Here is a 17,837-nt window from a genome sequence, read left to right on the forward strand (position 1 = left end):
GATAAAAGGAAGGGAGTGGGCACCTGACCATAAGAGCCAATAGGAGGGCTAGAACATTTAAAAATTGGGAAAAAACTTTCCCTTTGTCTATGTGTTGTTGTTCTCTCCAGAGAGGAGAGACAGAGCAGCAATGCTGTAAGAAGCTTGCACCAGGTATGAAAAATCAATCCTAGAAACTACTTATTGGAAACCCCAGATATGTAAGTAGATCAGGAAATGTTTAGGAAGATGCAATTAGGTTTATCTCTTATTTCTGTAATGGTTGTGGACTCCTCTGTGCTAACCCCCAAATGCTTTTGTTTCGTTTGTAACCATTAAGCTGGACCTCAAAAAAACCATTCTTGATGCTTAATTATTATATTTGCTCTTTTTAAATGTAGCAATAGCCGAAGTTCCAGATGTATTTTCTTTCTTCTTGTTTTTAATAAAATTTACCTTTTTTAATAACAGGATTGGGTTTTTTATGTCCTAAGAGGTTTGTGCATATGTTGTTTAATTACCTGGTGGCAACAGCTGATTTCCTTTGTTTTCTTTCTCAGCTCTTCCCCGGTGTGTGTGTGTGTGTGCGCGCGCGCGCGCAAGGGCTTGAGGGTACCCCACAGGGAGGAATTCCCAAATGCGCCTTCCTGGGTTCAAAGGGTTTTTTTGCATTTGGGTGGTGGCAGCATCTACCCATCCAAGGTCAAAGAGAAGCTGTAACCTTGGGAGTTTAATACAAGCCTGGAGTGGTCAGTATTAATTTTTAGAATCCTTGTGGGCCCTCACCTTCCGCACTTGAAGTGCCAGAGTGGGGTATCAGCCTTGACAGCATCTCTTATGGCTCGAAATCAAATATTCAGAACAACATCAGTGCCGTCTACCAAAATTTTTGCTATAAAATTCTGGCCACTGCAAAGGAATCTATACCTCAGAGATTTCACCAACAATTAATTCCTGGACAGTCATCTGATGCAATTAGACTATATTAGGAATTTAAATCCTTCATAAGTAAACAGAAGGGTTTTGACAGAAGTAGAGGCTCTTTTCCCCTTTTAGATTAAGCCAGGTAAGAGCAACGGAAAGAAATGGTTCCAAATTGAACTTCACACATTCCGGTCAGAAATCCTGGAAAACTATAACTTCTGTCAGGATGGCAAAATACTCAGATTCTCAGGGAAGTGTATGCCTCCTTGGGATTACAAGTATTGCTCTTTCCAGCCAGTTTGGTGTTATCCCATTCAAGATGCACCAAAGGGAAAGTGTCTCAGTTTTTGATCTAATAGGCTGAATCCAAGTCAGACTGTCAACAGTGCAGTTTTCAGCCAGCTTAGTTTCTTTATTTTCACTTCTATTTTGAAATCAATTTAAGGTTAAAGAACAGTGCCAGATTGACAGCACCAGTGACCAAAGAAGTCTCTTAACTGAATTTCTTTCAGTGTCCAGAACAGGGAAATTAAGGTTATCAGCAGTACCAGCTTCCCCTATACTGCTCCATCAAGGTGCATAAACTCAGGTTTTTGAATGACAACCTTTATGGCTCAGAGGGTATTTTTGCCCCCCAATTATATTCAGTTTTTTGCTTGTCTATTAGCACTGCCAACAAGGGTAGCAATTAAAGCCAACTGTGATGGAGGTTTTGTGTGGTTCATTAGAAACTGCACTCTGACAATCGAGTGATTTCCCATGGACTAACCAGCCACCAGACAATATCAACCTGTGCCAGATTTAAAATACACTGTCTGTATCCTGTTATCAATCACTGGATGTTTCCAGACCCTGTTATAAACCACTTTTGGCTAAATAAATTACCTCTGGCTTTGCTCGTGCAGGCTGAGTCTATTTCCCATCAATTGTTAATGAAGACTGTGACTGATGGCTAGACCTGGACATCTGGTTTATAATTTTATATTAAACTTTTGAACTTTTATATAATTTTTCTATGAATAATTTCCTTATTCTATGCTGTAAATCTATAAGCTGGATATTAAGGCAGAAGGCTAACAGAACAGAATATTACTCATGCATCTCATGGATGATTTAACTGAGTCAGTATGAAAGTTTAACTAAAGTGCGTGTCTATGGTCCAAACAAAAGGGAGCATTGGCAGGTGCATGAGCCTAGTTATTGAAGAGCCTTCTCTAAAGTAAAAGCATTTCTAAAATTTTTAACAGCTCATATTAGTCTTCTGCTCATAGAAGTGATTCTGCAGGTGCACTGTAACGCATATGGGCATAGATATAGAAAGAACGGTTACTTACCTTCTGTAACTGTTGTTCTTCGAGATGTGTTGTTCACGTCCATTACACATTAGGTGTACGCGCGCCGCGTGCACGGACGTCGGAAACTTTTTCCCTTAGCGGCTCCCGTCGGGCCGGCGGGGCCCCCTCCTTCCCGCCAGAGCGGCGCCCCGCTCCAGGGTATATATATCCCTGCCGACCCGACCACTCCGGTTCCTTCTTGCCGGAGATTCCGACAGAGGGGAAGGAGGGTGGGAAGTGTAATGGACGTGAACAACTCATCTCGAAGAACAACAGTTACAGAAGGTAAGTAACCGTTCTTTCTTCTTCGAGTGATTGTTCACGTCCATTACACATTAGGTGATTCCCAAGCTTACCATTGGAGGTGGGTAGGAGTCAAGATACACTGACTGTAGCACGGCCCGACCGACCATCGCGTCCTCTCTGGTCTGATGATGGATCGCGTAGTGGGCTGTGAACGTGTGCACCGACGACCAGGTGGCTGCCTTACAGATCTCCTGGATAGGGACCTGCGCCAAGAAGGCCGTTGAGGACGCTTGGGCTCTAGTCAAGTGGGCCCGGATCTCCGGGGCCGGAACATTGGCGAGCTCGTAACAAGTGCGTATACAATGCACAATCCATGCCGACAAGTGCTGTGACGAGATAGGCAAGCCTTTCATACGTTCCGCAATAGCAACAAACAGCTGGGGCGATCTGCGGAATGGCCTGGTCCAGGTAAAAAGCCAACGCCCTGCGGACATCCAGGGTATGTAGGCTGCGGTGGTGAGGGTCCGTATGGGGTTTAGGAAAAAACACCGGTAGGCAAATGTCCTGTCCCATGTGAAACTGTGTTACCACCTTTGGGAGGAATTTGGGGTGCGGCCTCAGTTGCACCTTATCCTTATGGAACACTGTATAGGGTGGTTCCGAAGAGAGGGCTCTCAATTCCGATACCCTTCTGGCCGAAGTGATGGCCACGAGAAACGCCACCTTCCACGAGAGGTGCGTAAGGGAGCAAGTGGCTAGGGGCTCAAAGGGGGAACTCATGAGTCTTGTTAAGACTAGGTTCAGACTCCACGTCGGGACAGGCGGGCGCGAGTAGGGAAACACCCTTTCCAGCCCCTTGAGAAATCGGGCCACTGTGGGGTTGGAGAACACTGACACTCCCAACTCTCCCGGATGGAAGGCCGAGATTGCAGCTAAGTGAATCCTAATAGAGGCGGGCGCAAGCCCTTGATTCTTTAGGTGCAGAAGGTAGTCCAGGATCGACGGAACCGAGGCTTGTAAAGGCTGTATGCGTTGAGGCTCACACCAGTGGGAGAACCTTTTCCACTTTGCCAGGTAGGTCGCTCTTGTCGAGGGCTTCCGACTATTAAGGAGGATTTGCTGGACTTGGTGAGAGCACCTGTGCTCTGCATCATTCAGCCAGAGAGATCCCATGCCGTGAGATGTAGCGAAGACAGGTTCGGGTGGAGTAGGCGACCTTTGTCTTGCGTGACTAGGTCGCGATGGAGGGGGAAGGTGATTGGATCGGCTATTGACAGCTCCAGCAGGGACGTGAACCAATGCTGGCGTGGCCAGGCCGGGGCGATAAGTATGATCGTCGCCCTGTCCCTGCGGATTTTGAGGAGAATCTTGTGTATGAGTGGGAATGGAGGGAAGGCATATCCCAGGCTCCCTCCCCATGGAATCATGAAAACGTCTGCTAATGACCCCCGGCTGAGGTTCTGGAACGAACAGAACTGAGGGCATTGACTGTTGTCCCTGGTGGCGAATAGATCCACCCGGGGAAAGCCCCACCTCCGGAAGATCGAATGCAGGACGTCTCGCCTCAACGTCCATTCATGCATTCGGTAGGATCGGCTGAGGCGGTCTGCTAAACCGTTTTGAATCCCCGGAAGATACGTCGCGATGAGGTGTATCGCATGGGCTATACAGAAGTTCCATAATTGGAGTGCCTCGCGACAGAGGGGAGAAGACCGTGACCCGCCCTGCTTGTTTATATAGAACATGGCGGTAGTGTTGTCCGTCAGGACTGCCACGCTGTGACCTTTTAAGGTGGCGCGGAAGGTCTGACAGGCGAGGCGAACCGCTCTTAGCTCCTTCAGATTGATGTGAAGCAGCTTGTCTTCTCTGGACCACAGCCCTTGGGTCCGCAGTTCTCCCAGGTGTGCCCCCCAACCCAAGTCCGATGCGTCTGTTACCAACGTCAGAGTGGGCTGTGGGGCATCGAAGGGGATCCCTTCGCATACCTGTTGGTGATCTAGCCACCAGCGTAGCGAGCCGAGCACCTGGTTTGGGATCGTGACTACCTGATCCAATGGGTCTCTGTTGGGGCGGTGCGTATGGGCGAACCACAACTGTAGGGGCCGAAGCCTCAGGTGGGCATGTCACGTGTGTGCAAGCTGTCATATGCCCCAGAATCTGCATGCAATACCTTGCCGTTGTTGTGGGGAACATTAGGACCGTGCTTACGGCTCTGTGAATTGACCTGAACCGTGCCTCTGGTAGGCTTGCTTGTGCGGTTACCGAGTCCAGGGTTGCACCTATGAAGTCCAGCCTCTGTGTGGGGACTAACGTGGATTTGGGCACATTGACCCGGAGGCCGAGCTTGTCGAACGTCTGCAGGGCCAGCGTCACGTGAGACCGGACCTCGGCCTCCGACCTGCCCGCGAGTAGCCAATCGTCCAGGTACGGAAATACACGCATCCTTCTCTTTCGAAGGAAGGCTGCTACCACGGACATGCATTTTGTGAACACTCATGGTGCTGACGCCAGGCCGAAGGGCAGGACCGTAAACTGGAAGTGGCGCTGGTCGACGACGAAGCGCAGAAAACGTCTGTGGGCCGGATTGATTGAGATGTGAAAGTAGGCGTCTTTCATATCGAGGGCAGCATACCAATCCCCCGGATCCAGGGATGGAATAATAGTTCCCAGGGAGACCATACGGAAGCGAGCTTTGATCAGAAACTTGTTTAGATCGCGCAGGTCCAAAATAGGACGGAGGCCTCCTTTTGCCTTGGGGATCAGGAAGTACCTGGAGGAGAATCCTTTTCCCCTCAGGTCTATTGGAACCTCTTCTACTGCTCCAGCAGCGAGAAGGGTCTGAACCTCCTGCTTGAGAAGTTGCTCGTGAGAAGGGTCCCTGAAGAGGGACGGGGAAGGGGGATGGCAGGGAGGGGGCGAAGAAAACTGGAGGGTATAGCCCGCCTTCACTGTGCGCAGGACCCATTGGTCCGATGTTATGCGCGACCATGCCCGGTAGAAATGGGACAGGCGGTCTTTGAAAGACAGAGGAGGATCCGGAATGGGATATGGTACGCTGTCCTCGGGCGTAACTTCAAAAGCCTGGCTTATTTCCTGGCTGTGGCTTGCCCTGGCCGTGACTCTGGCCCTGGTTAGGCGTATTGTTACGTCTCCGCCTGTTATCCCTGCCTCGACGGCGGTACGGCTCGTGTCGGGGTCGAGGGTGGTATTGCCTTTGCGGCGGCTGGGGTTTAAAGGGCTTACGCTGCGTTACCGGGGTGTGCATACCCAACGACTTAAGGGTCGCTCGGGAGTCCTTAAGGCTATGTAGCCTGGCATCCGTCTGGTCGGAAAACAAGCCCGAACCTTCAAACGGGAGGTCCTGCAGCATGGTCTGCACCTCCGGCGGGAGACCTGAAGCCTGCAACCACGCCGAACGCCTCATCACGACTCCTGACGCAATTGTTCTAGCCGCAGCGTCTGCTGAGTCTAGCGCGGCCTGTAAAGAGGTCTTGGCCACTGCCATTCCCTCATCCACCAGGGCCGTGAACTCCTGATGCGCGTCAGATGGGAGGGAGTCCTTAAACTTGACGACTGATGCCCAAGAGTTGAAATTGTGCCTGTTTAGAATCGCCTGCTGATTGGCGATCCTCAGTTGAAGGCCCCCCAAAGAATAGACTTTTCTCCCGAATAAGTCCAATCTCTTGGCTTCCTTGCCCTTGGGGGCAGGAGCTTGCTGGCCATGCCACTCCTTTTCATTGACCGCCGAGACCACCAAAGAACAGGGGGATGGATGCAGAAAGAGGAAGTCAAACCCTCTAGATGGGGCGAAGTATTTCCTCTCCACTCCCTTTGCAGTTGGTGCACTGGAGGCCGGTGTTTGCCACACCGTCTTATAGTTGGACTGTATTGTCCGTAAAATCGGGAGTGCGACTCTGGAGGGGCCCTCTGGGCTCAGGATATCGAGCATGGGGTCATCCTGCTCTACAGTCTCCTCCGCTTGCAAGCCCAGATTGAGGGCTACCCGGCGAAGCAGGTCTTGGTGTGCCCGGTGGTCAATCGGGGGAGGGCCGGACACCAGTGTGCCCGCTACCGCCTCATCTGGCGAGGAGGAAGAGGTCGGGGCCTTCTGCCCATCCTCATTGTCCTGTAAACCTGCGTCAGCCAATTGATCCTCTGCGGCCTGACCCGCAGCGTGGGATTGGGACGGTACCGTACTCGGTGCCGAGTCCACTCCTTCCCGCTCCGGTGGTCTAGAGACCGTTGCCTCCCTATACGATTGCGGGCGGTGCCGTGGGGAGCGGGATCGGTACCGGGATGGCCCGGATCTCGAGGCTCTCGATGGGGGCCCTTGTTGGTGGTAGGCCCAGGGTGTCCAGAATGGCCATTGGCTCGGCTGGCCCCATTGGGAGTGACCGTAGTCCCTGCTGGCCTGTGACCTATGGGCATACCCGCCGTATCGGTCTGAGTCAGTCCCCGAGACCACTGACGGTGATCTGGAAGGCCACGGTGGCGCCGTCGGATGGTGCCGGTCTGGTCTTGGGGAGTAGCGCCTCCGCGACCAGGATCTGGAACGGTGCCTTGCCGACCTGGACCGGTTCCGGTGATCTCGGGACCGGGAACGGCTACGGCTGGTCGGCCTCGGGTAACGAACCGCCGATGCTTCGCGGTGCCGACTCGTGCTTGGTTGCTGAGTCGGTGCCGACCGTTTGCTGAAGCCCGACTGCTGCGGTGCTTCCTGCGCCGAGGGCAACCGGGAGTCCACCGAGGCAGAGCTCGACCGGGACCAGTCCCTGGAACGGTGCCGGGATGGCGACCGTGATGGGCGCACCATCGCCAGCTTGCCTCTGCGCGGCAGCATAGGTGGGGCACCTTCAGCGCGTGCCGGGGCCTCGACGGACAAGGCAATGAGGTCCTTAGCTGCCTCAAACGTGTCCGGAGTGGAGGGCTGTTCCACGAGCTCCTCCAGCCCTTCCTCCTCGCTCGACGCGCCCATCCCGGGGCTCGACGGGCCCTTCGGCGCCGGAGCCACTACCGGGGTCCATGTTGGGGCCGTATCGGCCTTAGGGGCACTCGAGGTCTTTACCGGTGCCGCCCTCTTGTGCGGGGAGCGACCTCGGGCCTTAGGTTGGCCCTTCACTTTCGCCGGCGAAGATGATCGGCGTCGTGTATTTCCCCGCTGGGTCGGTGCCACGGTCTTCGGATGACCCACCGGCGCCGGTTCCCGCACCGAGGCAGAGGTACTCCGCATGGAGGCAGACGGTGCCGTCGAAGTGGAGGGCTGTAACGCCGTCTCCATGAGCAGCTGCTTAAGGCGAAAGTCCCTCTCTTTTTTAGTTCTGGGCTTAAAAGCCTTACAGATCTTGCAGCGTTCTTTCTGGTGAGCCTCCCCCAGGCAACAAAGACATGAAGCGTGGGGGTCGCTCAATGGCATGGGCCTGCGGCACGTGGCACAAGCCTTGAAGCCTTGGGCGTGTGGCATACCCGGCCGCCCAGGGCCGGTGCCGGGGCTGAACAAACAACCACGGCAGGAACTTTAAGTACTCTAATGAGCTGTTAACTACTGACTAAACACTACAACTAACTGATAACTGTTAGATAACTCTAATTGACTATTGCTAAGGGACACTCTCAGACGAGAGACAGAGTTGTTCCAACGCCGCCATGGACGGTAAGAAGGAACTGGAGTGGTCGGGTCGGCAGGGATATATATACCCTGGAGCGGGGCGCCGCTCTGGCGGGAAGGAGGGGCCCCGCCGGCCCGACGGGAGCCGCTAAGGGAAAAAGTTTCCGACGTCCGTGCACGCGGCGTGCGTACACCTAATGTGTAATGGACGTGAACAATCACTAGAAGAAGAATATCATCTACATAAGGAACTGAGAGGACGTTAAGGAGGGTAACAGATGCAGGACAAGGGCACTGAGCTATGTTCATATAAACCGTCCCCACTTTTTAGATAGCATATAAACTACATATATAGAAATGTCTATAGGTTCAAATCATCCCCTCAGTCATGCATTTTAGTGAAAACAGCTTTTCAGCAGCAGCCTATAGTTGATGATTAAGAAGATAAGGAAATTAGATGAATATACGTGACCAGTCTGACATTTTCAAATATCATTAACTTACTTATTTCTAAATGGTAATCTCTGAGAAATGTCAAAAGGCATTACTGTGGGCTATGTACAGACCAGGTTTCAAAATTTAAAACAGACATCTTTTGGTTATCAGCATTTAGAAAGGAAAAAAAATTCTCCTCCACGTTCAAATAAAAGTAAAAAATCAGCTGAAAAATATTTTAATGTCATTTTTCTAAAAGTATTTATTTCTGGGCTGAGACTAGTACGGGAAACTTCAGCCAAAAGGGTAATTTTTTGAGCATCAAAAAATGGGATTTAGAAGAGAAGTGCCATCTCATTATTACCTATTGTGTCACTACCTCAATTTTATAACAATGTTTGGAAACTCTGTATATCAAATGCATGAAGTGACTCAGACTAAATATGTCATAGTTTCTGTAGCTTTATTATTTGTCTTGTAATAGGCACACTATTAAACAAGCTACATATGCAACATGACTGAGATCTTTTAGTTTCAAATGTGCAACCTTACATTTGTTTTAACATAGTATTTGGAATTTACTAGAATAAAGGTGCAAATAATTCCTGACTGTTATGGACATGATCAGACTCATATGAGCAAAAGCTCCCTGCTGATTCTTTACATGTGACAAGATCAGCTATGAGCAACAGAAATCTTTCCCTTTTGCTGGGAGGAAGAACACAGTCATCTGAAAGTCCAGCACACTGTGCTTACAAAAGTGTTCTCCTGGCTTGCCAAGCTCAGTGCATATCTAAATATTTCAAACCACTCGTAGCTCTAACAGCACTAGGAGGAGATTACAATGAGCTTTTATTCATTAACATTTTATTACACCATTATTGCACATAAATGCCACTGATTTTGCCTCATTGTCCAGCTTTATTGCATAAGATGAATCAAAGCATTAAGAAATGCCACACAGAGCAGAAAACAACAGATGCATTAAAATAACATGTGCAGCAATGTAAATAACCTCTCAATTATGGGGCATCTGCTTTAGTTTATCACAACATAAAAGGTTATAAAATTAGCTATGTGCTGTGTACAGTAATGGCTGGTCGTTTTTCTTTGGAGGGCCTTTCTTAGAAAATGTTAAAAATAAAAATATTGAGGGCAGTTAAGAGGACTAGAGTAAAACTTTCCCTCAATGGAAAAAATATGTTGTCAGGTGTATGTTTCCTTCTCATATTTCAGAGGAAAAACCTGTGAATCACTTCTTATTTATAACCCACAGTAGTCTTGGAAGTTTTATTAGCTATTGGGCCATTGACTCTACTATGAAAAGGAAAGTAATTGCACCATCCATAATCTTTTTATGCTTCAATCTCAAATGAGCCTTTTACAACAATATATTTTAAGTCAATATTACTGCCTAACACATAGCTCTGTAGGCTCTCCTCTGACTGTGGTGCACCAAAAAGAGAACCATGTTCTGTTCTATCCCCTCTGTGTTTATAAAGCAAACTTAAACAGAACCTTTGAGGATCTGACAAGCCTGCCTAAGTGTAAGTCTGGACAGATCTGGTTGTATACGAGAACTGCCAAAACATAAGTGGCCCCAGCAATTGCCCTAGGTGTAACCGAGGGCAAAATCTGACTCTTCGTTAGTACAAGATTATGAAAAGAGCTTTCAAAACAAGGAAGCTAATAGCTTCATATTTCCTTGCTAGAGCACTGCCTAAAAATCATTCACAAGTAGAAAGAAAACAATGGTTATGAAGTTAGCTTAGATTATGTTAAATGCCACAAGTATGAAAAAAATTCTTAACTCACTTTTCCCAGAAGAAGCTGTGAATAAACACATCCTCCTCGATTGAGGGAGGATGTTAGCAGCATGTGGGCTTTCAGCCAGTTTCCTCACCTTTATTTCATTATTTTGAATATGTTCTCAGTCTTTACTCCTCCTATGCTGGCTCATTCATAATGTGACATAGAAATGCAGCTTGTTTGCTTTCTACACTTTTCATTGCAGGTCAGCCACTCTGAGGAGTGACTCGATGGCTTGGAATTTAAATTACTACAAATAGGAACTCAAAAGAAAATAACCACTTAATTTTTTGCACCAGGAATCTACATTCAAAGCTTTATAATGAACGTATCACTTACCACCCAAGGTTTGTCGCAAAAATTATAGATTGACTCTAGGGAGTTGACACTGGGAATACCAGCATAATGCATTCCAATGATTAAGTTACGGAAGTCTTCGTTCTCAGCCATACTGAACGAATGTTGTCGAACAAGGACAAAATCAGGTCTGAATGACCTAAAGAGAAAAGGATATATAACTATTAGACAATGATCAAAGTACTTTCTCTGATAAAAGAGAATCTTAAAAGGGAAAGTTGTAGGAGCTGTTGGAGAGTAGTAGATGAATTAAAATAGCTTTTACAAGAGAGGTAATGAATTGAAGGTCAGAAAAAAAAAGATTGTTATTGGCTGAAGTATAAAACCAGGTGAATATTGTTATTTTTGAGCTACAGCTTTGTTGCATCTCTCTTCACTTTCTTGCTATTAGAGAAGTCATGACTACCAATGGTATCATATCCTTGTCTGAAGAATAAGAGCTATAGAGGAATTTCAGGCTACATCTACACCACGAGCTAGGGTGTGATTCCCATAGTCATGTCTATACACTTTTACTAGCTCTCATCACGCTAGCGCCCATATAAATAGTAGTATAGCCATGGTAGCATGGGCAGGAGCAGCAGAGGCATGGTTTAGCCGTGCTGAGCACAAACCCACCTGAAACCAGTGGGTATATACTTAGCACACTTAAGCCATGCCTCCACTACTACTACCTGTGCTACTGTAGCCGCACTGCTATTTATACTCATGCCAGACTGATGAGAGCAGGCGAAAGTGTGTATACGTGAGCAGAGGAATCACACCCCTAACTCATAGCGTAGACAGCCTCAGACAGGAGTCCAGCTGGTGTGCTTACAGATTCAAAAACTTATGCTAGATACTCCTTTCAGATGCAAAGCAGTACATCAACACTTCACGCTAATATATGATATACTATATACCACGTGCATTATATATACACACACATGTTGTATTTGCAGTATTCTAGCTTCAGTTTTTTACCCTTTGTATCTCAGAAATGCATTGTTTTATAAAAACTTTAAAAGTTAAAGTAATTCACAGCTTTTTTCCCCTCATAAAATTCCTAACCAATGTCCTAATGTTTAACTTTGAAAACATGTGGGCTGTATTGCTAAATAATTTCAAGGTGTATTTTATATAAATCACTGTCACTTCAGTCGAGCAGAATTAGATACTTTAATGTGTTTGCTTTATTCCTTTTAACTGAACTTAATTGCTAATGATAAGTCCATTTTAGTACAATGGGGGCCTAATTTATCATGAATCAGCTGTCTTTAAAAAGCAGGAAGTTTGGGCAACATTAAATGTAAGCCTGTACAAATATTGAAATAGCTTTAAATAAAACAACTAATGTTTGTCAAATATCCTAACAGGAAGAACTTAACACCACGAAAAACTGGTAAATGATGCCAGAAAATATTTTTATAATTTGGAAAACAAGTCTGACCACACAAACTTAGTTTTATCATAACTAAAGGTTTCTTTCTTACCCCTGCACCCTTTAGGCTGAGAAAGAGTCATCAAATTCCAAAGCAGATTAAATACAGTGTGTCAGATTCTGTTCTCATTTAGACAGATGTAACCCCAAAGTAACTCCGCTGACTTCAACACTAAGCAGTGTAAATGAGATCAGAGTTGGTTCTGTCCCTCTGGGAAGGGCTTCAGTGGAGTGCTGAAAGATCTTCTCTCCATGCGCCTGAAACCATGCTGCACAGATCAGATTAGCACTCCCACTCAGCACATGAGCGGGAGCCAAGTGCTTGCCTTAGGTGCTCCTTGTACAGCCCGAGGAACACCTGAGCAAGAATTCTGCTCCTGTGATACATGCAGAGCAGGAGGCAGAGGTCCATGGTCAGGAATAGACCTGGCTCTCCAGTCAGGTGTTATGGGCTCCTCACAACACCAGAGAGTGGAGCAATGAGGAACAATGTTCCCAGATGACACTTCATACAATGCAGCCATCCCTTTGCATTATCCCTTACATTGACTCCGGTGAACAGGAGACTATAGACAGCTTTGCCATGTCATGAAAATAATCAAGTGCCGCGATCCCCTTTTAATAGTTTCCATGAAAAAAAAAGACTGAGAAGAATATACAATTCAGGGACGCACAGCATGTGCAGTCAGACACTGTTGGAGCATAAGTTACTGAAAACTAAGCCTTTAGGAGAAGTGTGCAAAAATAAAAACAAAAACTAGATGTTAAGAACCAGACTAGAACCAAACCTGTCAGATTTGGAAATATCCCAGTGAGGTCTCTCCGCTTCCATTTCCCAGCTAGGACAAGAAGTAACGAAACACCGTGAGGCTGCCTGCTCATATGTGATTTCCAGCTGGCGATGGAAACAGAACTAAACTTGTCTATTCTCAGCAAATTTTCAGCCTGATTTTGAGGAAGAATTCAAAAGGTTTGGATTAGAGATGGCTGGAAGCTGCAATGGTGGAATCTGGAACCAGGTCTTTTAGAGATTGGTGCAGGGCTGGCCTGACCATGAGGTGAACTGAGGTGGCTGCCTCAGGTGCCAGACGGTGGGGAGGCGCCACTAGGACCCAGAGTGTAGAAAATTGTGTCTGCTGCTGGTGCATATGTATTCTCTCTGCTCTAGATGCACAGAGATGGTGGAGTGCTGTGCTGGAGGAAGGGGAGCACAAGAGACATAACAGGCAGGCAGGAGAAAAGGTGAGAGGGAATAAGAGAAAGCAGCAGGAGCTGCAGGGAGAGAGAGAGAGGAGGACGAGCCTCTTATGTACGTCTCTAGCACCCCCAGGAGCCTGGACTGATTAACACCAGCTTCTCAAGGAGCTTCCTGTTTCCTGCTGCTTCCCTGAACCACTTGAGGAGAACAGGCAGTCAACTGAAGTAGCTGGAGCCAGTTAGGCCCTTAAGACGCTGATATCTTCCCTCACTCAGGCCCTGCTACCAGCCTGATTATTTGTCCCCTTCAATTGAGTGTTGAGAGCCACTATAGCTGGCACAGAACAGCAGTCATGAGTGAAAGAAGAAAATGCCCCTCTGGGGCAGCATTCAGAAAAAGGAAGAAAGCAAAGGAAGCTTTTCTATCTAAGCAGGAAGGAGCTCTCCTGAGATACAGAGACACAAATGTTCACAGTGAGCCTTCTGGCCCAAGTGAGGATGTGAGTGGTGAGGAGATGCCTGATCTTCCAGTTAGTCAGAGTGCAGGTGACCTGGCAGCTACTGCAGCATCCATATCTCCATCTCAAATGGATGTAACCATGCACATTCCTGAAGAAAAGTGTAGATCAGAGAAGAGTGTGGTGGAGGCGCAAGAAACAGCTGCTGCTGAATTTAGTTCCTGAAGTCTAGATGATCCAGGACTGTGGACCCACTTGAAAAGTAGCCTGAGGGACTTCCTTGTACTGCACAGGCCACAGCGAGTGAAAAACTTCATGTTCCCCAAAGGCAATGAAAATAGAAGTTTCCATCCAATGTATTACTGGCGTGAAATCCCCAATGGTGACAAAGTAGAGAGGCTATGACTTATGTATTCAAAAACCCAAAATGCTGCATACTGTTTTTGTTGCAAACTCTTCCAGTCTAATGTTCCAGCCACATTGGGTTCTACAGGAACAAAGGGCTGGAAAAATCTGGCTAGAAATCTGGCATGCCATGAGAAGGCAGCAAATCACCAGAGAGCATTCCATAAGTGGAAAGAGCTTGAGAGGAGACTAAGGTTAAAGGCCACCATAGATGAACAGCATCAAGAGAAGATTGCATCACAGTCTCTTTACTGGCAATATGTTCTGAAAAGGATCCTTGCCATTGTGAGAATGCTTGCTACCCAAAACCTAGCACTGCGTGGCACTTCAGATCAGCTATATGTGCCAAACAATGGAAACTTCCTTAAAATTGTGGAGCTGATGGCTGAGTTCGATGCTGTACTCCAGGAGCATCTAAGAAGAGTCACCACCCAAGAAATGTACACACACCACTACCTTGGAAAAACAATTCAAAATGAGATCATACCGTTACTAGCAACAAAAGTCAAACAGAAGATTGTGGCAGATCTGAAGTCAGCAAGATATTACTCTATTATTCTGGTCTGCACACCTGACATCAGCCATATGGAACAAATGACTTTAATGGTGCGTTTTGTAACAACTACAGAACCTAGTGAAAATGTCCCTGCAATGGTGACTGTCAGAGAGCATTTTCTAGAATTTATTGACATTGATGATACTACAGGAGATGGTATGACAAATGTGCTTCTTAAAAAGCTGGAAGATATGGGAATTGCGATAGCTGACATGAGAGGTCAGGGCTACGATAATGGTACCCACATGAGAGGCAAGAACAGAGGAGTGCAGACACGGATCCAAGAGTTAAACACTTGAGTTTTTTTTCTCCCATGCAGTTCTCATTCATTGAACTAGGTAGTCAGTGATGCAGCATCTGCTTCTAGTGAGGCTGCTGAATTTTTTAATGTAATTCAAAGCATCTATGTATTTTTCTCTGCATCAACTCATTGATGGCAAATTTTGAAGCAACATCTGGGAACATCCTCTCTGACACTGAAACCACTGAGTGTCACACGATGAGAAAGTCGAGTGGAGGCGATAAAGCCTATCAAACACCAAATTGGGAAGGTAGATGATGCTATACTTGCCATTATGGAGGATAATGCTATGACAGGAACTATTTGTGGGAGAACAGTGGCAGAGGGAAATGGAATCACCAGAAACATACATAACTTCAAATTTCTGTGTGGCTTAGTGTTGTGGCATGACATACTGTTTGAAATAAATGTTGTACGCAAGAGACTCCCCGGTGTTGACCTTGATATATCTGGAGCAATGGAACAACCGGACAAAGCAAAGTCATACCTATGGTCTTACCGGTCAGATGAGGGATTTCAAAACGTTCTGAAGAGTGCACAGAAGTTGGCAGAGGAACTTCACACTGAAGCTATTTTCCCACCCACTCAAGAATACAAGAGTCACCGAAGAAGACGACATTTTGATTACGAGGCACGGGATAATCCCATAAGAAACCCCAAACAACAAGTTGAATTCTTTAACCAGGTGCTAAATTGTGCAATACAATCAGTTGAAGAATGTTTCATGCAGCTCAAGGAACACAGCAGTATATTTGGGATGTTGTATAATATTCCAAAACTCCTCGCTATACCTGAAGAAGACCTACACCAGCAATGCAGGGCACTAGAGACAGTGTTGACACATGATGACATGCGCAATATTGATGCGAGTGATTTAGGTGATAAACTGAAAGCCTTTCAAGATACATTTCAGCAGGATCAACTCCAAAGGCTGTTCTGGAATATATGTGCACAAATAAGATGATCACCCTCTTTCCAAACGCTTTTGTTGCTCTGTGCATACTTCTAACACTTCCTGTACAGTTGCCAGTGGAGAACGCAGCTTCTCCAAGCTGAAGTTAATAAAAACACATCTACGCTCCACAATGACACAGGAAAGGCTGGTCGGCCTTGCAACCATCTCAATAGAGCATGAGCTGGCCCAGACTGTGGACCTTCAGCAGGAAGCAGTTCAAATCTTTGCAACCAAGAAGGCATGGAAAGCACCACTTTGATTATTCAAACAGATAAAAATGCCAGTGTTTACTATGCAGACAAGAAAAGTTACATTTGCAGTTGAAAGTTTAAGTGTTACTTACAATTTTTGAACAAGCCATTTTAAGTTGTTAGTTCTCCTTTATTGGGGTAGATAGCGGAGCAGTACCATGAGAGGAGTAGAACAGGAAGAAGGCAGAATTGAGACCTTTCAAAGATTTGGCCCAAGCGAGGGGGTATGAGGACATCATTTGAGCTCCCTGCCTCAGGTGCCAAAATGTTGTGGGCTGGCCCTGGATTGGTGATATCTCAATCTGGGTTTTGGCCTGGTCCATTATCAGCATAAGGTCTATTAGCATAATTCAGATATTGATGGGGATTCTGATTTCATACACCCCAAAGTATTCAGGTCCATTGGCTTTGGTTTGGGTCTGCTCTAGGGATGTAAAACGTTAACCAATAAGCATTACTCTTACCAGTTAACCCGCCTTAACTGTTAACCGCCAGCCAGCCTGCCGACCCCAGTGGCCCCAGCCACACCAGCACCGGCCCCTGCTGGATCAGCCCCAGCTGCACCGGCCCCTGCCGGATTGGTCCCAGCCGGATAAGCCCTAGCTGCGCCGGCCCCTGCTGGATCAGCCCCAGCCCCAGCCTCACCGGCCCTTGCCGGATTGGCCCCAGCCCCTGGTGCACAGGCTGGACTGGCCCCAGCCCCAGCCACGCCGGCCAGCCTTTTAATTGGTTAACCATTTAAATGAAATATTTTTTAATTGTTTAAGCAGTTAACTTTTTAAACAGTATTTACATCCCTAGACTGCTCCTAGTTCTGATGGTTCAGGTAAGCATCTGAGTTTCTGGATGTTTATCCAAAACTAAACCCAACAAAAATCTTCCACTCATCACTATGCTTTAGTAAATTAAGCAACTGAAACCTTGAAATTTAGATACTGGCAATGCTGGAGGTGAAGGGAAGCAGAAGACTTAGAATCATAATATTCAGTTTAGAATCATAATATTCCTTAGACTAAGTTCCTGTGACAGGCTAGCGACAGATTCCCAACCAAACTAAATTTTATGTCTAGAAAAATCAGTGACTAGCTTGAAGCAATTAATCTATGGTGAGCAGTATAATAATACCAGGGAACAGGGTGCAGAGAGTTGTGGGGCATCAAAGTATACTGTGAATTGGATGGTGTTTATTAGCTTTACAATCAGAAAAAGGAAAAAAGTTATATGAAGCTGACAGTAAATCAAGTACTCAGCTATAATTACATTTTTTATGCTACAAAAGCATGCCCATAATAAATGCAGGCAATATCCTAGGGCTTCATTTTTTAAAACTATTTAAAGGATTTGAACCCCTGATTCCTGCTAAAAATCAATGGCAACTGCACATTCAAATCTCTTAAGAAGATTCGATATTCCCAGCCTGAACGCAGCTGGACATTTGCACTGTTTTCCAAGTATACGGCATAATTTGTCTTGAGCAACATTACAAAGATTAGTAGTTAGATGAAATGGCATTGTAGACTGGACTACAAACTGGTAAATTAATGCTTGCTTTTTATCAAGTTATCCTTAGGGTATTTACAGGGTAGTTCTGAGAACGTGTGATAT

At 46.6% G+C, this 17,837-nt stretch overlaps 1 protein-coding gene across 1 annotated transcript in view; it reads right to left on the reverse strand.

Moving 5' to 3' along the window:
* Nucleotides 1-17,837, reverse strand: part of SYN2 (synapsin II) — a 424,624-nt gene that overhangs the window by 175,448 nt on the left and 231,339 nt on the right. The window contains exon 4 of the mRNA XM_034775492.1: nucleotides 10,672-10,828. Within this exon, the coding sequence (XP_034631383.1) occupies nucleotides 10,672-10,828 (157 nt within the window). The remainder of the gene's footprint in view (nucleotides 1-10,671; nucleotides 10,829-17,837) is intronic.

Source organism: Trachemys scripta, chromosome 7 (genome assembly GCF_013100865.1).
Source record: "Trachemys scripta elegans isolate TJP31775 chromosome 7, CAS_Tse_1.0, whole genome shotgun sequence".
Classification (NCBI taxonomy): domain Eukaryota; kingdom Metazoa; phylum Chordata; order Testudines; family Emydidae; genus Trachemys; species Trachemys scripta.